This window comes from Rhinatrema bivittatum, chromosome 8, assembly GCF_901001135.1.
Source record: "Rhinatrema bivittatum chromosome 8, aRhiBiv1.1, whole genome shotgun sequence".
In the NCBI taxonomy this organism is placed as follows: Eukaryota; Metazoa; Chordata; class Amphibia; order Gymnophiona; family Rhinatrematidae; genus Rhinatrema; species Rhinatrema bivittatum.
In genome coordinates, this window is record NC_042622.1 from 70,733,931 (window position 1) to 70,757,173 (window position 23,243).

At 42.3% G+C, this 23,243-nt stretch overlaps 1 protein-coding gene across 1 annotated transcript in view; it reads left to right on the top strand.

Annotated features, from left to right (window-relative positions):
• The window catches only part of MMP24 (matrix metallopeptidase 24), a 131,481-nt gene extending 121,905 nt beyond the window's left edge, over window positions 1-9,576 (top strand). Inside the window, exons 8-9 of the mRNA XM_029612598.1 lie at window positions 2,429-2,695; window positions 9,036-9,576. Of these exons, the coding sequence (XP_029468458.1) occupies window positions 2,429-2,695; window positions 9,036-9,373 (605 nt within the window). The 3' untranslated portion in view covers window positions 9,374-9,576. The remainder of the gene's footprint in view (window positions 1-2,428; window positions 2,696-9,035) is intronic.
• The last annotated feature ends 13,667 nt before the right edge of the window (window positions 9,577-23,243 follow it).

A 23,243-nucleotide genomic window follows, 5' to 3' on the forward strand; every position in this document is an offset into this window, starting at 1 on the left:
ATCTATAGTATCCTGGCTTGTTTTCCTACTAGAAGGTATATTGGTGTTTTAGGACCTGGTGTAATCTTTATAGTGTTGCCTTTTCATAAGTAGGACATTTACTGTTTGAGTGCTGGCAGTTAGGGCTGTTTTGATATGGGAGATTTACAATAATGTAATTGCAAGTCAATACTTGACCTTTCCAGGGCCAAACCCACACCCAACATGCATTAATTACCATAGGCCTAATACCATATGGGTTCCAACAGGCCAATACAGTACAGTGCACTCCGGTAGAGCGCACTGTTAACCCGCGTTTGGACGCGTGTTTTCGACGCTCTAGCTTTACCCCTTAATCAGTAAGGAGTAATAGCCCGTCAAAAACGCGTGTCCAACCCCCCCCCCCCCCCCCCCCCCGAAACTAATAGCTCCCGCAACATGCAAATGCGTGATGATGGCCCTATTAGTTATTCCCGCTCTTGAAACCTCCTCACCTCCAAATCCTCCTTCTTCCCCTTCCCCCTCTCATCTTCCATGGTCATCTTCCAACCAATCATACCTTCCACTCCTCCCTAGGACCAGTGAATGGGTATTAAGCACCCTTGGTGAACCTTATAGCCTTGCACCCACCTCCTCTCCAGTTGCACCCTCCCCATACACAATTTAAAATTATGCATTTATAATAGATTTTACATAAGAAAGGACTTTCTGAGGTAAGAAAAAAATCACTTATAGCATGTATATTATATGTACATATACTGCTATGGTGCCAACCAGAAACCCTGCAAAAATAAAAAAAGACACTTGTAGGCCAATACAGTAAAAATCGCAGGAGAGCATGCACAGACCACTCTCCTGTGCGCGCGATTCAGTAAATAAAAATATTCAAATTAGGGCCCGCGGTAAAAAGAGGCGCTAGGGACACTAGCACGTCCCTAGCGCCTCTTTTTATACAGGAGCGGCGGCTGTCAGCGGGTTTGATAGCCAACGTTCAATTTTGCTGGCGTCTGTTATTGAGCCCGCTGATAGGCACAGGTTCGAAAACCGGACGCCGGCAAAATTGAGCATCCGGTTTTCAACACATGAGCCGTGGGCTGATTTAAAAATTTTTTTTTAATTTTTTACTTTTTTTAACTTTTGGGGCCTCCGACTTAATATCGCCATGATATTAAGTCAGAGGGTGTACAGAAAAGCAGTTTTTACTGCTTTTCTGTGCACTTCCCTGGCGCCGGCAGAAATTAACGCCTACCTTTGGGTAGGCGCTAATTTCTTAAAGTAAAATGTGCGGCTTGGCTGCACATTTTACTTACTGTATGGCGCGGGAATAACTAATAGGACCATCAACATGCATTTGCATGTTGCGGGCGCTATTAGTCTCGGGGGGGGGGGGGGGGGGGGGGTTGGACGCGCGTTTTTGACACGCTATTACCCCTTACTGAATAAAGGGTAAAGCTAGCGCGTTGAAAACGTGCGTCCAAATGCCGGTTAACAGTGCGCTCTGGTGGAGCGCACTGTACTGTAGCGGCCTGTGAGTCTTACAAAAATCAGAGGTAAAGATTGCAAGACCTGAAATAGCCTGCTAATGGAGGTGATGGAAGCCATCACTCTTAAGGGTTTTTGGCAAGCTTGCAACAGATATGGAGGGTAGCGGTAGGGAAAAGGTTGAGAAATCAGGAAAAAAGACATGAGGGGAGAGGGGAGCTGGTGTTGGGTTGCTTTATGCAAATGTATATGAATATCTACCCAAAGTAAACAAATCTCAACTGAGCACACTGAATTGACCATTTTGGTCTTTATGTACTGTCATTTACTGTGGTGTTAAGTTATACCCTTGGGCAAAGCTGTGTAGTATCATAGTAGGGCTCAAAGGTCATCTATTTCACCCCCCTGCCTCCAGGCAGAATCCACTGTACCAGCATCACCTCAGAGAAATATGTGTCTAACCTGCTTTTAAAAAAAAAACCAGCATGGTGAAAATTCCACCACCTCCCTGGGTAACTTGTTCTACTGTTTAACTGCTGTTAGAAAGTACTTCCTGTTTTCGGAGGATCTTATTTTGGCAACATGTACTGCAAATCTCTTATCTAAAAATTGTTCACGACAAAGTATCAAGATCCCAGTCAAGAAGGGCACATCAAGTTTTGTCTTGTCAGCTTTTGTATCAGAGATTTTTGATAGAGACTCAAAATTTAAGTTTGTGCTGAGATGATATATAACAAGGGTTCTCATCCCAGTCCTTGGAACACATCCAGCCAGTCTGGTTTTCAGGATATCCACAATCAATATGCAAGAGAGAGATCTGCATGTACTGCCTCCATTGAATGCAAATTATCTCATGCATATTCATTGTCGATATTCTGAAAACCAGACCTGTTTATGGCGCTCAAGGACTAGAGTTGCCTACCTCTGGAGTAAATGTTGCTTCTTTTGTTTTTTTTCTGATACCCAGGGGATAAGTATTGGGTGTTTAAGGAAGTGACGGCAGAGCCGGGCTATCCACATAGCCTTGTAGAGCTGGGAAGCTGCCTGCCCCGTGAAGGTATTGATACGGCTCTGCGTTGGGAACCAGTTGGCAAGACCTATTTCTTCAAGGGTGACAGATACTGGAGGTACAACGAGGAAAAGAGAGCTGCAGACCCGGGGTACCCAAAGCCCGTCACAGTCTGGAAGGGAATCCCAGAAGCACCTCAAGGAGCTTTTGTGAGCAAAGAAGGCTGTAAGTAGAAATCATTGTTTATATCCAGGAATCGTTAAAAAATAATAGGTTTCCTATTCCTCATACATCAGATAAGTAGACTCCCTCGGCATTGGAACTTCCTTTCTTCTTCTGCCAGGTTTGGAGACTCCTTATACTCAGGCCAATACAGAACGGTGTGCTCGGCCGAGCGCACCGTTAGCCCCCATTTGGCCACACGTTTTTGACGCGCTATCATTACCCCTTATACAGTAAAGGGTAATAGCGCGTGGAAAATGCACGGCCAACCCCACCAAAACTAATAGCGCTCATCACATGCAAATGCAATACAGAAAGCAAAATGTGCGGCCAAGCCAACCCAAAGGCAGGAGTTAATTTCAGCTGGCACCGGGCAAGTGTACAGAAAAGCAGAAAAAACTGCTTTTCTGTACACCCTCCGACTTAATATCATAGCGATATCAAGTCAGAGGTCCCAAAAATTAAAAAAAATAAAAAATCTTCTTAAAAAAAAAAAAAATCTGCCCACAGCCCGCGGGTTGGAAGACGGATGCTCAATTTTGCCGGTGTCTGTGTTCCGAACCCATGGCTGTCAGGTTCGACAACTGACGCCGGTAAAATTAAGCGTCGGCTGTCAGACCCGCTGACAGCAGCCGCTTCCACCAATAAGGAGGCGTTAGGGAAGCGCTAGTGTCCCTAGCGCCTCCTTATGAGTGCGGGTCCTAATTTAAATATTGAATCACGCGCCCAGGAGAGGGGCCTGGGCACGCGTTGGGAGAGCGAGTGCCCGCCTCTGAGTGCCGGCTCTCCTGCGGAGTTTACTGTATGGGCCTGACTGTTCTGCCAGGTTCAGGTCTCCCTCTGCTGTTCTGTGGAATGTAGAGACTCCTCTTACTGGCATTGCTGCATGAAAAGCTCCTCTGTTCTGCTCCCCTTATTGAACCCCGGCTGGTATGCCAGTGCCTGATGGGACTGCCGGTGAATGGATATATGAAATTAATTCCAGGGATTCATCCATGCTGAACTTTATTTTTTTATTACTGTTGGCTTTAATAATGTTAAATTTCTATTTATTTATTTAATGCATTTCTAAGTCGCCGATAGCTGAAGTTCTAGGCGATGTACAAAAACCACCCACTTACAATAAAATAAAATTAGAAACAATCAAACATAACCAAAAATTATAAAAATGCCTGTGTAAACAGGAAAGTTGTTCACATTGATCTGAAAGTCTTTGCACTGTGGTAAGATACAAACTCTCAGGAAGTGAATTCCATAGCTGGGGGTGCCACAGAAGAGGCTCTCTCCTGAGTCTCTGCCACTCGTGCTTCTCGGAGAGGGAACATAAAATAACCCTCACTGCATCGACTGCAGATTGGATTAAATATATGAAGCACAGCATTAATCCATGGGCGAGAGTTAGTCCCCAACATCCTGTGCACCATTACCGCAAGCTTATATTTTACTTGCCATTGAACCAGCAACCAGGGTAGATCATGCAGAACTGGGGTACGACGTTGCTTTCAGATGCAGAACTGTTTTTTCAGCAGTTCTCAGAGGGCCGAACCAGTCTTTATACATGAAGCCACCGCTGGTCCTCAAAGGCCTGAGCTCCCTCACTTATGGCTCAGGCCCTCACTCCCTAGTAGCAGGGTCATGGCCCTTCTGAGTTGGAAACTTAAAGGTTCAGGAGTTAGGGGTTCTGGAGGAATTCAACATAAAGAATGTGTGGCAAGAAAGTATATCACGGTCCATTCAATACATCTCCATAAATGTATTATTTTTAACAAAAACAATGAATACAAAGCGCTCTTGTTAGCCAAAGAAGCCCCGACACGGCCGTGTTTCACGTCAAGGCTGCGTCAGTGCGTTCACATCCATGGACTCAGTCTTGGGCAGGAGGCTAACACAGAATTGGTACCAATCACAAAAAGCTTTTTTGAAACAGAGGAAGAGGTAAGACCTACCAAGCAAGGCGAGAACACAAGTACACACATACCAGGGCTCAAGCACTGAGAAAAACTGGAGCACTAGCTTCCAAAATCTGCAGAACAGAAAGTAAAATCTGTTAGGGGTAAAAGGCTAGGGGAGGGAGGGGAAAGACCAGGGAGAACATGGGAAAAGGGAGGCAAACAGTATAACAAAGCAGGTGGGGAATTAGATATCACAGGCATAATGGAAAAATAATAAGCATAATGAAGAGGCGAGTGTACCTTGAAATTAACAGGTGAAACTTCCATGCAGGAAATCAGACTGATATTCTTTTTAAGAAGCATTCCTAGAGGGGTTTTTAGATCAGGGCAGGACAATAGCACATGTGCATGACATTTTCACAAGTACGCCTGCTAATTTTTCCTCTCTTGGCTGCTCGCACAAAACAGCAAGTACGAAGTACTCAAGCCCTTTTAGTGGGCACACTTTATGCTAATATTCAAACAGCAAGTACCCATAAGGCACCTGTGTACTTTACACAGAAGGCTAAGGTGCCTTTAAAATGAATGTGGGAGGTTAACCTGGCGAGCAGTCACATGGATGAGCATTAGATAGCTTTAGCTGACCAGATATGCCCTGATACATTTCATTGAAAAATATAGAACTTTGACGTTTGGGCCTCCAGCATCTTAAGCACGTTTCTGACTTCTTTAACAGAGAGCAGAGCTTAAAAGTGAAAATCTCTGTTCCTTTTCTCAGAAAGTTTACAGAGTTAGTTTCAACCTTTGTGTTGGAGTGATGAGAACCACAGGAGGTATGGCCTGAGCAAAATCTGGCTCTTCCCACAGCATCGCTGCAGGAGATCTGGGTCAGGAAGGCAGCAGCTGTTCCATGGCAGAAGGAAGAAAGTAGTGGTGCGTCAGCTGTATTCCTCACCTCTACAGCTCCGGGCCTGACTGCTGCTTTGAACCGCAGGGGGACTCTGTGCAATCACATGGTTCAAAGCAGCAGTCAAGCCGGGCTTAGACAAGGAGGAAGACAGGGCCTGAAGCACCAGAATTCTCCTCCTCCTACATGGGAGGGGGAAGGGGATCTTAGGGGGAGAAGGGAAGAGAGCATAAGAGGGAGATGCAGCAAGAAAAGAGAGAGAGATAGTTAGAGTGAGAGAGGGTGGAGGCATTGGGTGAGGGAGAGATCTTGGGGGATAGAGGAAGATGTTTGGGAAGTGGTAGAGCATGCTTGGCTTGGCCCACCCAATCAAAAAAATTGTTCTTCTGCTCCAGGTATAAATGACCATATGGTACAGCCTTCACTCTCAGTAGCATAGTTGGGGAGTTAGCAGAACCCCGCAAAGAACTGGCAGAGCAGACGCACAATTGAACCACTTACCCTCTGTCCTAGGTCTGGAGAATTAGCAGCACGTGTGTTCTCCATCATCAAGAGAAACACACAAGCATATCCCCAGGAAGTTCCCACTTGCTTATCTGGCTGCTGGATCATGTTCAGGAAGCCTGGCCTATGTTGTAGCAATCAGCACCCCTAATCGCAGCAAAAGCATTTAATTTGTATGGTCTAATTTACTCCTTTCCAAGTGACGTGTGGGCTTAACTACCCCCTCCACAGTGGGAGAAGGACAATCACAGGAGCTGCAGTGATAATAAAAATACTGAATGACTTCTTTCAGAGTATGCCATGGGATATGAACCAGCATTGAATACGACACTAGAGGACATGAGTTCTGTTGATCAGGAGTATGTAAATAATTGAATTGCATCAAAGTTAAGTTTCCAGGTCCAGATAACGTTCATAAGAGCTCCTGAAGAACTCACCAAGGCCGTCAGAAGATCCTCTATGTTATGCAAGGACTCCATCAGTGTACATCAGATACCATGTGAAAGTGCATAACACCACTGTATAGGAAAGGGTCTAAAACTGAACCAGTGACCTATAAACAGGAATTCTATTCTGGAAAGCATATGGGAGGCAGGGATTCAGAAGGAGATGGTTATCTTCTTTCAAGGCGAGAAGTAACGTGAATTTTGGAGCTGTGGAGATGTTTAAACAACCTCATTAATTTCTTTAATAGTGCAAGCAAAGCCAGAGATACAAAAAAAAAAAACCCAAAGCAAACAAAGAAGCAAACTTAGCAAAGTTTTGTTCCAGTGCAAATAATGCTGCAGATTTATCAATGAAAATATCCAATTGTTTTCAATGGGCAACCTCAGAATTTGAGTCTTTATCTGTTATAATCCACATTGAGGTAGTTTTCAAATTGTATAAAATGGAATATAAATCCAGATATTGAATTAAAACTAGAGCAATTTTACATCAACTAAGCCAATGAGCCAACTTTACATCAACTAAGCCAATTTTACAACTAAGCCAATTTTACATCAACTAAGCCAATGAGCCAACTTTGCCATTAACTAAGGTTCATGATTACCATTGTTTATTGTATTTGCTTTGATCTTGTTGGTATTTTTTGATATATATCATATCTATGTTATTTCAATTTCTTTGTAAAGCCTGTTGCTGAATTATTGTTTATTGTAAACCGAGGTGATGTTTTTAACGTGCCGCGGTATATAAAAAAATCACTAACTAACTAAATAAATAAATAAATAAATAAATAAATCAATGCAAATCTTTGATAAATCCCCCATATATTATTTGCACTTTGCAGCAACCTTCGATACATTATCTTTTGAAAAAGTCTGATATACAAAGGGAAGAAAATAAAGGCTTGGAATTGGGTTTGTCTTTGGATGAAAAACTGGCTGAAGGTGGTGCAGAATGAGAAGTGTTATTCCTCAAAAATCAAGGCTAGGTCTGTTACTTAAAGGATGTGGTAGAGGAAGTTAATAGCAAAGTAGCAATTGTTTTCCTAATAGTACTGAGCCGTGCTGGGTTGTTAAAAAGTTCCACTGTTAGGATAATGTCTGTGGGATGCAAAATTTAGTTTTAAAATTCACAACGAAATCAAGGCAGAAAATATCAGCAACTTTTGAAGTGGCACGTTTTACCATTTTGGTCCATGTCTATTTCGAAAGCTACTAAAATTTGGCAGGCTGAGAAGAATCGGAACTCCAGCCTTCTGTGCTAAATCTTAGACACACAGATCATTATGGAAAAACTATGATGGAGTGGAAGCAGTGATTGAGTATACACAGATGCAACTATAACTCTAGATAGGAGTCATTTTCAAAAGGGATTCCTATGGGTAATTGGGAGTTTCATGCTGAAACCCCCCGTGAAAATTGACCTCCCTACTTTGTGGGGGAAAAAGTATCCCAGCTGGCCCCAGTTAAAACGGCGGTGCTGGGGATGAGGCGGGACAAGTGTGTGTGGGGGGGGAGGGGGGATTTCATGTTGAAATCCCAGCACGTGATTTTGCCTGCATCCTGTGCACCTGCAGTGTATGTGAGGGTAAAAATATCTCCACAGCAGTGGCAGCCGTGGGATTTTCAATGGAAAACGCCATAGGGTGTCCATAAGACCTCGAGCTCATTAGCTTTGGGATTTATTACAAATGTCAATAATACTATCTCCAAAAATTGCTCTACTGAATGTACCTTGTTCCAGTAGCTGATAAATACCAATGGAAGTTAATGCAGCAAATAATAACATTGGCTCAATGCGAAATAGCACGAGTATGGAGAGGAGAGAGAGAGAGAGAGCACTACTCCTTCTCGCTGTAAAGTGCAGGTTAGAGCAGGCATGATTTATCGCTGAAGCGGGATAATGGCTCACAAAAATAAAAAATAATACTGCTTCCTTTCATAAAATTTGGTCAAAGTTTGGTCCAAAATTAATTAAGACTATGAAATGGCATCAGAGAGGCCGTTGAGACTATTCCCCCAGGGTTTTCAAATCCAGAAGTTCCTTTCTATTCTTCATGGGAACGCTCTGTCAGTATTTACCTTTCTACACTGCTGGGGTGGTGGAGGGTTGGGTGGGGTTTTAAAACCAAAGACCTGCACAGGAGGTGTCTTCCTGTTTTTATTTTATGTCCCTGATATAAAGTGATACGAAGTTTGTCTATTACTGAGAGGTTGTTTACATAGGCAATCAGGTAGATCAAAGTGTATCCTCATCGATAGGATTGGGTTCATTAATGCTTTCTGCTGAGTCCCCGTGCACTATGTTTATGTTCTTCTTCTTTGCATTGGAGGCATTGTTGACCTTGAGACAAGTTGTACAGTGTATTCTGTAGTTGTAATTTGTGGTTTCTTATAAATTTCTAATTATGAAAACTGGCCTACAGCCCCGTGGGAACTCAAAATTGTCCCCTCCACAATAGCTTCCATACACCTAGAATGCATCTAGAAGGCAATTTTAATCCTTTTACAATAGCTCTTATGTTTAAATTCCAGTATTTGTATTTGATTCCTACTGTTCAGGTTTGTAATCAATGTATTCTTTTTTTGCCCAGTTTATACCTATTTCTACAAGGGAAAAGAGTACTGGAAGTTTGATAATCAAAAGCTGAGTGTGGAGCAAGGTTATCCAAGATCAATCCTCAAAGACTGGATGGGCTGCAACCAAAAGGACGTGGATAGCAGGAAAGACCGACATCACATCCACGATGACGTGGATATCATGGTGACAATAAATGATGTGCCTAACACTGTGAATGCCATTGCAGTGGTCATTCCTTGCATCTTGTCCTTGTGCATCCTTGTATTGGTATACACAATCTTCCAATTCAAAAATAAAGGAATTCAGCAAAACGTTACTTACTACAAACGGCCTGTTCAGGAGTGGGTATGACGAGCTCAGGAACGTGCTTCATGTTTTAGTTTTAATGAGGGCTACAGGGATACTGCGGTGAAACCTGAACGGTGGATATTCTTGTTATGGTGTTGACAGCAGCAGATGGACTCAGATAAGGCCTTACACAGTGGAGCCTCTTTCATCATTAATGACTGCCTCAGACTTAGATCTTCTTTTGCTGTGTCATTCCCCATAGGCCCACTTTGTGAGTGTCAGATGCCTCTTATGAAGTTTTCCTTCAGAGCAAGAGAGCATCATCCTGCATTGTCCATCTGTCAAAGACACCAGCATTCTCCAAGCGTAGCAAGACGCCACTTGGATCTGCGTTTCTATAGCTGTCGCATACAAGGATGGGGATAATCGATCATGAGGACCATGGAACTGCAGCACATTAGCTCTCTGTCATCGCATTATGGAAGTGCCCTCAAGGAGCTCTGTTGTAGTTGAATCGAAAACCAGGAACTCGTCGGGATACATCTCTCCATCACCTGCTGTTCAGAACTTTTGTACAGACTGGGGGGGACTATTAGTGAGCTTTGAAAATTGATATTTGGCCCCGGGTTTAATAGTGAAAATATTTCTGGGGACCTCCTCTACTTATAGAAAGTTGTGGGCATGAGAAAATATGCCATGCTCCGTTTGGATCTTCACATGCTGCTGCAGCATTTTGCAAGAAAAATCAGTAGGGGCCAAAGCACCATGAATCTGTGCACAGCATTAATCAGTTTTGTTTAAGACTTTGTGATGCATTGAACATGCAAATGCTGGACCATTACTGTTTTCATGCCCGTCAGTCCTGATTCTCATGAGCTTGAAATATTCAGAGTTAGTCCCTAACTAAATAACTGCTGTGAAGCCCGCCGGCAGTGGTGCTGCGCTTTTCTGTCACCAAACCTGCTGGAGGGCTTCAGCGGGAGGAGGCATCTCCAGCGTCAGAAAACGAGTTGTCTTGTCATACACCTCACACCAGATCACAGAGGAAATGAAGTGGAAAAGTCATTTTCACCTTGTAGGGAGTGTTTAGCAATTGTGCTTTAAGCTTTACACGCCCACAAGAACGAGGGGGTAATTTCACCCTAATTCGCTTTTGAATCAACTGTGTTCTAACACCTCTCTAACACACAGAGATCGTGTTCATTAATGCTCTAATCTTGAAAGGGTTTTCTAGCAGAAAGGAAATACAGTTTCCACATTTTGGGTCCTTAGGGACTATGTTTAGGTATTGTAGTCTGGGTGCTAGCACTGTCTAGGCACATTCTCACAGTATTTCCTTAGATAGTGCTGAGTCCCGCCTTTTCCGTAACTTGGTATTCCCTGTATTTGCTTTTGCACACGTTGTTGGTGTCATAGACGGAAAAAGTCTTCTAAATATTTTTTAGTTACAAAATGAGCAAGTTAACCAGTTAGAAACCACACATTTACTGCATGGCATACTATGAGGCAGGCAGGCTATTTATGGATATGGTATTTAACCACATCACTGAGGCAGGATCAGTTCTCCAGAGAAGCAGAAGGAGGTCGATCCTAATAGATGCAAGTCTTTTGTCAGTCTGGAACACTGCTGTTTTTCTAGACTTTTTTCATCACGTATCAGTTAACTAAAACTTTCCATTGTGGTCCTACGTGAGTGCATAGAAGCAACCTCTTTAATTCGTACTGAAGTGATAGCATACAGTGTTCAGCAGAGACACACAACAGACATCTGCGATGGTATATAGATCGTGGCAGAGGCATGCCACAAACAGCATCAGTGGTGCACAATCTGTAGCCGAGACACAAGCAGGCTGATGTCATGGTATATAGTCTGCAGTATAGGCACACAACAGGCAGCAGCAGGAGGAGGCATACATCAGGAAGCTTCAGAATGTAGTTAATAGAAGCACCCAGCTGACAGTAGTATTGGTATTCAGTCTATCTCACAAGCACACAACAGGCAGCAGCAGCAGTATAAGACTTATGGAGCCATATAATAAGTTACATTGGGGTTATTCAGATTGCAGAGGAATACAGCAGAGAGCAGTAATGGATATAAACTGCAGTAGCAGTATACAACAGGCAGCAGTGGTGGATGTACAGTCTGTATTGGAGACACGCAACAGGTGGTAGTAGTGTTATACATTAGGTAGTGGTGGATATCTATCAACTGCAGCAGAGGTGCACATGTAGTCTGCCTTGAAGGTATGTGGCAGGTGGCATTGGTAGTATATAGTTGGTAGCAGTTTCTTTGTATTGCTCTATAGGTAAAGTGTCGTTCAGATAGATTCTGTTTTTTGTTCCCATTAAGGATTACAGAATGATATAAATGGCAGGCCGAGCCAATCCTGACTCCACCTTGTCTCTTATGACCTGCAGTAACCTTAGTTATACTGTACAGCAACATGTGCATCGTGCAGCAAACCCTGAAGAAGGCAAAGAGCCAGATTTTAAAAGAAACATCAGTATTAATTATTGGCATATAAGCATGTCAGAGTTTGTCACATTTTGGAGTCAATATTTTGTACAATATTTTAAAATACTTTTTAGAATTAGAAATCCCTTTTATGCTAATTTATTGTAATTCAGATTGCATAACCAAATGGGGATTTTTTTTTACATTTCCAAAAAGAGGCTGTTCTGGAAGATTAAGGGCCAGTCTAGCACTAAACCATGCCATGCATTTTGGCAGAGAGCTATTGCTGGGCAGAGCCTTAAGCATGTAAACATCTTATTTTGAATCTTATTTGCATCCTGAGCATAACATTACTACGGAGTCGCGCAGACAGCAGCAGCAGCACCACTAACATCACAGTGAGATCTGGCAATATTAATAGCAGTGATGCTAACATCACACTAAGTCCTGAGAATATCAGTAATGGTTACAGCAACATTAGGTTGGAATACAGGACTATTTGTTTGATTGATTGATTATATCTTGCCTTTCTGAAAATCTCTCAAGGCAGGGTACAGCAGCATTCAAAACACAGTAATCCCTAACATTACTACGAGACCTGGAGACATCAGTAACTATTCATTAGTTACTAGAGTTATGTGATAGTAGGACCTTCATACTAAGCACTACCGGTCCGAAAACCTTTATTGCTTTTCAAATAATCATCGGTCCCAAAGTTCGTCTTTTTTTTTTTACATTTTGTATGCACAATAAAATGAAAATGTCCCTTTTTTTTGTGATGTCTTTGATATGAAAATCCCGTCCATCCCGACACTCGCCGATTTCGAGGTTAAGCTCTGCTTCAGGGGATTATCTCATAACACACCAATACATTCTCATAAAACTTAACAGCAGTGCGTGTCAGGATGGACGGGATTTTCATACCAACGACATCACCAAAAAAAAGGGGGTCAAAAGATAAAGTGTTTGTTCAATTTCATTTTATTGTGCATGCTAAATATTTTTCAAAAATAGACTTCAACTTTGGGACTGATGATTATTTGAAAAGCAATGAAGGTTTTCAGACAGGTAGTGCTTAGTATGAAGGCCCTACTATCAATTTTCTGAAATAATGTTTTCAAAAAGCTCTTTCAAAAGTGTTTCTTTCTTCTTGTCTGTATGCAGCGTCAGTAACTATGACATGAACCTCAGAGCAAGTCATTTAGAACATTAGGAATAGTGACACTGACATCACAGCAAGTAAAGGTGACTGCACATTGCAGCGGCCCTGGGGACGTTAGTTATATTGACCCTAACTTTACAGCAAGTGCAAGGGGCACTGACATCATAGCATGTTCTGGGGACCTGAGGAACGGGGATCTAACATGCGGCTGCCCTCTTGTTTATTCCAAGCAGTTCAGATTAAGCATCAGAACTGATAAAAAGAGTCTATGAAACGCTCTGCCCTAGTGTTGTTTATGTTTGCCATCCCATGCCTTTCTTCTCGTGTAGGGTTTTTTTTTTTTTTTGCTGGAATTTTAATGACAGTGTGACATTGTAGGGGCACTGTGTGCCACCACGGGATGACTGCCATTTGCCTGGAGCTGTAGTAGAGCAGCACTGAAGCAGCAGAGATTCACAGCAGCTTACCAGGAAAATGTGATTTGTAGATCTTTTGCTGCTGTGCCCACCATGGTTTTAGAGAAATAGCAAAAACTCTCACATTCCCATTTTACTAACCCTGAGAATGGCAAAACTGTATCAGATTTCATTCGAAATAAAGGGAGGGCTAGCTTGCACTCCAAGATTCTTGTCTGGTGGAATTAGGACTTTTGAAAATCTGTCTGTTATCAGCCCTGATGTTTTTGTGTTTATTTAAAGGTGCTTCAATTCCGCTTTGTCCTGCATCTTGTCCAGAGCGGATCACAGTAAAACATACATAATCCTAAATGACAATCAAAAAACAAACACAACACAGCCGTTCAGGAGTTTATAAGTGTTTTTACAGAGTATTTTAATAGGAGCCCGGACAAATTCCACACAACAGTGGCTGCAGAATTGCAGCAGACTTGGAGCCATAGGCGGGCATTTCTCATTACGGAAAGAAAATGCCAGTGCTCGAAAGAGAGGTCATGGTATGACCCTGAAAGGGGATAGACCCAGGAGTAAGATAAGGAGATATTTCTTCAGAGAGAAGGGTGGTGGATGCATGGACCAGATGGGTCTTGAGCTCTTTATCTGCCATCTTATTCGAGGTTTCTAAATGAAAGGAAAGATCCTCATAGAAGAGGGAGAGTTGCAGGCGCTGAATGCCATTGCATCTCATTTACAAGAGGTTGACGAGTTTAAATGAAATACGAAAGGAGAGCTAGGCAGCCCAGTTGTAAATGTGTTAAGGAGGTGCGAGCCTGTATAGTTTAAGGCTGTGAATGTTGTCCAAGAAGATGTAAACTGTTCATTGTTTAAGATTAAGGTAATGATGGTCATGCAGTTCAGAAAGAAACCTGTACTTTACTGAAAGCCAAACATGAGAGCATAAAAAAATGCCCCGCTGGAGCACATCAAACCCAACTTCCTGTCTCCGACAGTGGCCAGTCTGGGTCACAAAATATCTGGCAGATCCCCAAAATTAGATCTATTTTCTGTTACTCTCAGGGATCGCGATGGTTTTGCATAGTCTGCCTAGGAATGTTTAAGGCGTTTTCCTCCAGGAGCTTATCTGAACCAATTGTAAGCTCCGCTTTGCTAGTCGCCTTACTCAGGTCCTCTAGCAACAGATTCCACAACTTAATTGTACATTGAGGGGTAGATTTTCAAACCGCGCGAATTGGCGTACTTTTGCTGGCGCATCAGGCGCAAGCAAAAGTACGCTGGATTTTAGTAGATACGCGCGTAGCCGCTAAAATCCTGGATTGGCGCGTGCAAGGCTATCGATTCTGTATAGCCGGTGCGCGCCGAGCCGCACAGCCTACCCCCGTTCCCTCCGAGGCCGCTCCGAAATCGGAGCGGCCTCGGAGGGAACTTTCTTTTGCCCTCCCCTCACCTTCCCCTCCCTTCCCCTACCTAACCCACCCGCCCGGCCCTGTCTAAACCCCCCCCCTTACCTTTGTCAGGCGATTTATGCCTCCTAGAGGGAGACGTAAATCCCCGCGCGCCAGCGGGCCGCTAGCGCGCCGGGACGCAACCTGGGGGCGGGTACGGAGGGCGCGGCCATGCCCCCAAAACGCTGCCGACACGCCCCTAAAACGCCGCGCGACCGGGCGCGCCCCCGACACACACCCCTCGCCAAACCCCGGGACTTACGCGAGTCCCGGGGTCTGCGCGCGCCGATAGGCCTATTGAACATAGGCGCACCGGCGCGCAGGGCCCTGCTCGCCTAAATCCGCCCGGATTTAGGCGAGCAGGGCTCTGAAAATCCGCCCCTGAGTGAAAAAGTATTTTCTATGATTTTTAATTTTCAGAGGGTGCCTCCTTGTTTTAGTATTATTTGAAAGAGTAAATAACCGTCCTTTATTTACCCGTTCCACCCCACTCGTGATTTTATAACTTCTATTAAGTCTCCGCTTGGCCACCTTTTTTCGAAGATGAAGAGCCCTAACCGGTGTAGCCTCTCTTCATGGGGGGAGCCATCCTATCCCCTCTTGTTGCCCTTTTTTCACCTTTCTGGTTCCGCTATGTCTTTTGTGACATGGGGGTGACCAGACCTGCACGCAGTACTCAAAAGTGCGGTCGCACCATGTAGCGATACAGAGGCATTATAATATTCTCCATTCCTTTTCAGATCATTCCTAATACTCTGTTTTTCTTGACCATCACCGCATACTGAGTTATTGCCCACAAGGACTCCAAGGTTCCTAGCTGTTATTCCTAATACAGAACTCGGTATCGTATACCTGTAGTTGGGATTATTTGCATGTTTCCACATTAAATTTCATCTGCCATTCAGGATACTAAGTCTTGCAAGGTCCTTCTGCAGCTCCTCACAATCTGCTGCCGTTTGAGCAGTTTTGAATAATTTTGTGTTATTTTCAGATTTGATCACCAGTTCATTTCTGAATATATTGAGCAGCCCAGGTCCCAGTACAGATCCCTGTGGCATGCCACCAATGGCCTTTCTCCAGCTGAAAAGCAAACCATTTAGCCCCACTCTTTGTTTCCTGTTTTATGTTTAAATATGTTTATTAATTTCAAGAAAACATACAAAATCATGGAGCCATATCACATAAACAGGATCGGGTTCATTGGTTTACAGTTCCCAATGCCTGTGGCACTGTAAACTCCACTTTCTCCTCCTCCCCCTGCCTATTAACCTGTTGGCGTGTTATCAGATGTAAGCCCGATACAGAAAGGATCGCGAGAGAACGGGCGCTCCGTGTTGAGCACCCGCAATTCTTTATTTAAATGAGGGGTCGCACTAAAAAGAAGCGCTAGGGATGATTACGCATCCCTAGTGCCTCCTTGGCCCAGGAGAGGTGGGCTCTGTCAGTTGGTTCAGGAAACAGACGCTCAATTTTACAGCAATCGGTTAGGAAAATAGATGCCGGTAAAATTCAGCGTCCATTCTCCTAACCAGACCGGCCGGCACATTTTCTGCTTTTCTCTACACTTTTCCAGGCAGGCGTTAATTTATGAGCCGCACATTTTACTTTCTGAATCCCGGGTAACTGACTAACAGCCTCATCGACATGCACTTGCATGTGATGAGTGCTCTTAGTTTTCAGGGGGTTTGGCCGCACGTTTTCGAGGCACTAAACCCCTTACAGTTTAAAGTGTAGTGGACACCCCTTGAAAACACGCAGCCAAACCCATGTTAAACAGTGCGCACGGCCGAGCACACTTTACAGAATTGGCCCGATAGAAGGTAGTGAATAATCATTCAAAATGACACTTCTAGCCTTGTGTGAGAAAGATTTCGGCTAGGATTCCCAAGCATGTAGGAATACTCTGTTTCCTGGTCAGATCAACCTTATCTACATATTTCTCATTCATGCACATAATATGGATTTTGTTTCCTGTTTTTTGACCAGTTACCAATACACAATAGGACTCTGCTTCCTATCCCAAAAGTTTTTAATTTCCTGAGGAGCTCTCATAGGGGACTTTGTCTTCTGCAAATCAAATACGTGATATCAACTGGCTTACCTTTATTTATTTACACCTTAAAAAAAATGGAATAGATTTGTAAGGCAAGACTTCCCATTGCTAAAACCATGTCGACTCTTCCCCATTAACCCATGTCTGACTATATGGCAAGTAATTTTGTTTTTAAGACTAGCTTCTACCATTTTGCCCAGCAGCGATATCAAACTCACTAGTCTATAGTTTCCCAGATCAACCCTGGAGCCTTTTTTAAAAAATTAGCATTACATTGGCCACCCTCCAGTCTTCAGGAACTGTGGCTGTTTTAAGTGATAGAATATAAATTACTAGTAACAGTTTGCCGTGTCTTGTTTCAGTTCTTTCAAAACTCAAGGGTGAATACCGCCTGATTCTGGTGATTTGTTACTCTTTAACCCCTGGATTCATCATTCCACCTTAAATATAGCGGAATGATGAGCCGTGGCCAGAAAAGGAGTGGGGGGGGATGATAGTCGGCCACATCGCGATTTAATGAATGACCCTGTTAATTTGTTACATCTTCCATTTTCGCAGTGATTTAGTTGCTGGGAATCATTACCATCAAAGAATGTTTCTGGTGTGGTTATGTCCACAATATCTTCCTTAGTAAAGGCTTGAAGAAAATATTTCATTCAGTTTTTCTGCTATTTCCTTGTCCTCCCTGACCACCCCTTGATTATCTAGTGGCCCAACTGCCTCACAGGCTTTTAGCTTCAAATGTACTTAAAAAACATTTTATTATTGGTTTTTGCATCTGCCAGTATTTATGCCCTTGCTTATTTTCTTCATTTGGGTCTGCTTTCCATTTTTTTATAGAAGCCCTTTTGGCTTTAACAGCCTCTTTCTCCTCACAATTAAACCATTAAATCATTTCATCTTCCTTTGATCTTTTTACATGTATGGAATATTTTTTATCTGGGCTTCCAACATGATATTTTCAAGTAATGTCTATGCATCATGCAAACTTGTAGCCTTTGTAATTGCTGCTCTTAGTTTTTTTTTTAATGATTTGTTCATTCTATCATAGTTTCCCTTTTTAAAGTTATGGGCCACTGCAATAGTTTTACTTAACGTCCTCCCTCCAGTGATTATGTCAAATTAGATTTCATTATGATTGCTATTGCTAAGTAGTCCCACCACAGTAAACCCTTGCACTAGGTCCAGTCTTCCACTGAGGACTAGATATAAAGTAACCCCTTCTCTCATCAGTTCTAGCTACTCCATAAAGTAGTCATTTATGGCATCTAGAAACTTAACTTTTCTAGCATGTCCTGATAAGACATTGTTCCAGTTAATATTGAAATCTCCCATTATTGTTGTGTTGCAAATTTTATTTGCCCTTCTAATTTCTGCTAGCATACCACTTTTTGTTTCCTCATCTCGGTCAAGTGGATGATAGTATACACTCACCTCTATACACTTAGGGGCAGATTTTCAGAGGGTTACGCGCGCCGGGCCTATTTTCAAAAGGCCTGGCAGCACGCATAAAGCCCCGAGACAAGTGTAAGTCCCGGGGCTTGAAAAAATGGGCGGTCGTGGGGCGGGGCCAGAGGCCTCTGCAAGGCCACTGGGCCGGGAGATCGCGCGCCGCCAGTCAGCCTGCACACGTAACTTGTGAAATAAAGGTACAGGGTTGTTTTTTTTTCAGGCTGGGGGGCAGGACAGGTAGGGGAAGGTGGGGGGGGGGGGGGGAACGGGGAAAGCCAGCTGGTCTCCCCGAGGGCTCGGCACACGCAAGGTGCACCCCCTTGCGGGCGCCGACCCCTGATTATATAACATGTGCGTGGCTGCGTGCGCATGTTATAAAATCGGGCATACGTTTGTGCACCGCGCGTGTATGTTTTAAAATCTGCCCCTTACCTATCATTCGTGGAATTTCTATCCATAAGGATTCCACAAAGCATTTTGTTTCTTGCAGGAATTTTATCCTGCTTGACTCTATGCCATCCTTGACATATTGAGATACCCCGTCACCAATCTGATCCACTCTATTGTGTCCATATAATTTATACCCTGATGTCACAGTGTCCCCTAGCTATTTACATTCCTAATGATTGAATTGCCAACTACAATGGCAATCCTAACCCTTCCCTCCTGGGCATACACCCCAGATCCACATCCTCAGTGCAAGATAAGGCATTAACTAGCAGGCATGTTCTAGGTGCAGGATCACCTCCTGCCACACCAAGTTGATGATCTCCTTCCTGTTGACCTTGCTCCAAAATAGCACGGGGGCTGTCAGACTGGAATTGAGACTGCTCTGCTATGTCCCTAAAGGTCTCTTCTGTATACTTCTCTGTCTGCCTCAGCTCCTCCAGGTCTGCTACTCTGGCTTCCAACGATCATATTTGTTCTCTGAGAACCCAGAACGCTTTGCACTAGATGTACACATACACCTTCTCACCAACAGGTAGATAGTCATAGATGCATTTAATGTAAAGGACTGGATAGCCCCCATCCCACTATTAGACTAATGTCTATACCTTAATTTTGTTGAATTGTTAAAGTTTTCAAAACCATTTAAAGAGTAGGTATGCTTAATCAAATTTTAAAATTCTTAAATTTATTAACTGTGTTTTATTAGGTGTCAATTGTTTGTCAATGACGTGCAATAAGACTAAAATTAGTCAATTACTAAAATCAGGGTTGATTGCACATTGTTGTAAATCCCTAATTGGCTTTTATTCTGCAAATGTTCCTGCTAATGTGGGTAACAATCAAAAAATGTGACTGGATGGGAGGGAATCAAATGCCAGTGATTACTTGTCCAGGAACCAGCTCTCACACCTTCTCAAAGAAGCAAGTAACTTTTGCAGACTCTCAAAACTACTTTCCCAGCAGACAATTTACACTCAAAATTACATTTTTTTACAACTTTATTTTTCAATCAGCACTCACAGATAAAGATAACCTTACAATACAGAAGGTGCATTACATATAAAATGTACATATAAAATATAGATGAGAAAAAAAACTTAGAGCTTTGGCAGTTCTAGTCAGACAAAAAAGGCCATAGCAAACAGCTTCTTCCTTACACCAAGATGTTTTCAAGTTAGGAGAATTGCAAGTAAGTTACAGCAAGGTCTTTTGCCATTCCCAGTATCAGAATTACATTTCAATGTTAAACTATACAGGATTAATTCAAGCTTTCCAAAAATACAATATACACCCAGATTCAAGCACATAATATACACTCAGAATTAAATGTAATCCTTAAACTACAAAATTAATTTGAACTCATAAATTACACTCAGGATTCAAACTTTCAGACTTCCCAGCACACAAATATACAAACATTAATAGTTCAACCCTCAAACATATTCCTTTGCGAGATTTAAGCACACTTTCCTAGCAAACCAATACTCAGAAGCCTCATTTACCCACAAGCAGACACAGCTTCTTCTGTCGGCATACCCTCATGAACATTCTAGTTTTACAATTACTTTTATCATTAGAAGTCTGCTTTAAAGTATTCAGGTTTATGTTTACATCTTTTTTTTTATTAACTTCACAGAAACAAGAATTTGTATTCACCTTTAAAATGAAAATCTTGTACATGCTAGGCACACTCTACGGAGAGAAACACTGCCACAAGCAATGTTGGGAATTGTATTTTGAAGTGTTTATCTGGGAGTATAATTGGCACTTCAGTCTGCCTGGGCTGGAGCCAAACTTTGGATTGTCACATGTTAACCATGTTTTGAGTCTTTGCAAGCTGGAAGAAGTCCCAGTCAACCTAGCAAGTTTGGGCTTTTCTAGTGACTAAACTATGAGCACATACAATGCCTGACTAAAACATTTGAACTGAGTCCATTATTTGAAATTCTAATATAAATAGACTCTAAAAATGAAAGCTTAGTTACTTTTCCTTTCAGTGAATTCCTCCAACTTTTTAAGAATTAGTAAGTAAACACTTCTTTTGTTGACTGTGCATTCAGGGATGGTAACTTTTCAAACCGGCGCATTTACGAATATAATATGTATCCTGATGTATCCTCAATCCTGAATCTTGTAAACCGTTGTGATGGCTTCACCGAACGACGGTACATAAAACTCAACAAGTAAATAAATTAATAAATTGGCGCACATTTGTTCGCATACGTCAGCCCGCACCCTGGGACGTGACCGTTTTATAACGTATGCGTGCATGTTATACAATAATCTGGCCGCGTGAGCATGTGCGCCAAATTTTAAGTGGACGAGCATATGTGCGTGCAAATCCCACTTCTACAGTGTAAATCAGGGGATTTTAAAAGGAGCACGAGCCCATGTCATTGCCAGTTTACCAGTTTGTCCGGTTAAAAGATAGGTCCTTCAACACCCCCCCCCCTCCCTAGACCTTTTAAACCCCTCAGAAATGGCTCAATCCTTTTATTATTTAACCGCATGTCACCCATGGCAGAAATAAAGTTACACGCCAGGTACGTGAGTATTTAAACCCCCAACTCTGATTTACATCACAAAATGCCAACACCCTGCCCCTTTTTGAAATCTTTGGAGATGTGCGTGCTGTGGCAGATATGCGCGAATCCGGGTGGCTTTTAAAATCGGCTTGGCAGAAGCGAGCCTGACTTAGTTGCACGTCCCCTAATTAATGTGTGCATCGGGCTTTTAAAATTCACCTCATCATATGCAATTTACATTTACAGTATTTCTGCTTTCACCTTCCATGCACTTCTTAATTTTTATGGCATGTTTTGAAATAAAAAATTGGTGATGTGCGCTGCCATCATTCAGTTCTGAATTTTGCTCATGTGAGTCTCTCTTTCATTCTAAATCTGCCAGTGTCTTCTCATTCTGACAGGTGAGGGGAAATCCTCCCCATGACCCCATTAATCATTCTAATGGTAGGATTGTCAACTAGCTCCAATATTTTCAGGACAGGTTGATCCAGTCCTGGATTTACTTACTGCGTGAATGAACTTCTTATGCTAATTTCCCCAGGGAATTGCGAAAGTTGTCTAAATTATTCAAATTGTTTCGTAAACAACTAAAGGCCTTCTTATTTTTGGAAGCTTATGAGAGTTAAAATTATAATTTAGAGTGCTTTATATGAATCTATAGGATTTATTTAGTTTTGTTTTTTTTTAAGATGTTTTATAATTGTTTTATATGTATGTATTTTGAATTGTGTATGTTTATGTTTTGTAACCCGCCTAGCACAACTGGATTGATATGGGCGGGATATAAATGTTTTTAAATAAAACAGTATACCAGAATTAGTTAGACCTGTCCTAAAAAAATAGAGCCAGTTGGCAATCATATCTAATGGGGAGAGAGAAATCCTTCCACACCTCCATTATTTATTCTTTTGGGGAGAAAGGAGTCCTGTTACTTTATCATAATTCTAATCTGAATACGCTTATTTTTTTCCCCATTGTTCAACAAACCAGTGTGAATGAATCTTTTATGTGGGGTTTAAAGCAAGAGTACAGAAAGAAACTGTTTTTGAATTTCTTTATATCTCTTTGGAAAACAATTTTCTTCCAAAAACAAACATGTTTGTCCAGTCTGTGGTTTGTTTTGTTTGCTGCATAAGAAAAATTTTCCAATTTCAAGCAAAACAAAGTTAAGCACAAAGATGAACAAGTAAGGTTTTCATTTTATGTCATTCTTAAAGAGAAAGGAAATGAGTTGTTTAATAACAGACAATGGGGTTATCATGTAGAACGTGATAAGACTTTGATTAAAGCTATAAACTCAACACCTCTGGAAAGCAATGTGCTTCTTTTTGCCTTTCTGATCAGCGACAAAAAAAAAAATAGAAATCTTAAATTAAAATTACATTTTGGTACACCTTTTGCATTTCCAGTAACTTTGCTCATTTAAACTATTTAATCAGGTTTCATTGATGGTTACAAGTGGTCTTTGCACAGGAGACAGTGGTCTGCATAAGGATCTGTAGGCCCTGATAGAGAATGCAATGCTCGCTTCAGCCCATTGGCTTCAAGTCCCTGCGGGCTCCATCAGGCAAATAAACCTTAGGAACAGGCAGCTGATGCAGCCTCTGAGTAGGAGCTTTCAGATTTTTCTAGCTGCATTACTGCGCTTGTCAGAAGGCATCTAATCCGTAGCAGACAATTATCTGGTGAGATAGCCCTCAACTGTCTCACCAGACTATTGCTTAATTAAGACCTTCATTGTCTTTGGATAGTCTAGTTTATGGTCTAGAAAATAACTCAATGAGCGCTAATGTCCTTAGCAAAATGTAAAAATGAATGGGGATTTCTGTGTTACAAGAAATGTCCTGGTATAGAATCATTTTTAACTTAAGGCCTCAGTTACTAAGGCTTTTTTCCCATTCTGTGTCTATGGGAAAACAGCTTAGTAAATAAGGCCTTTAGTTTGACTGTTTCACGTTTTGCCACATTTGCCTTTTGG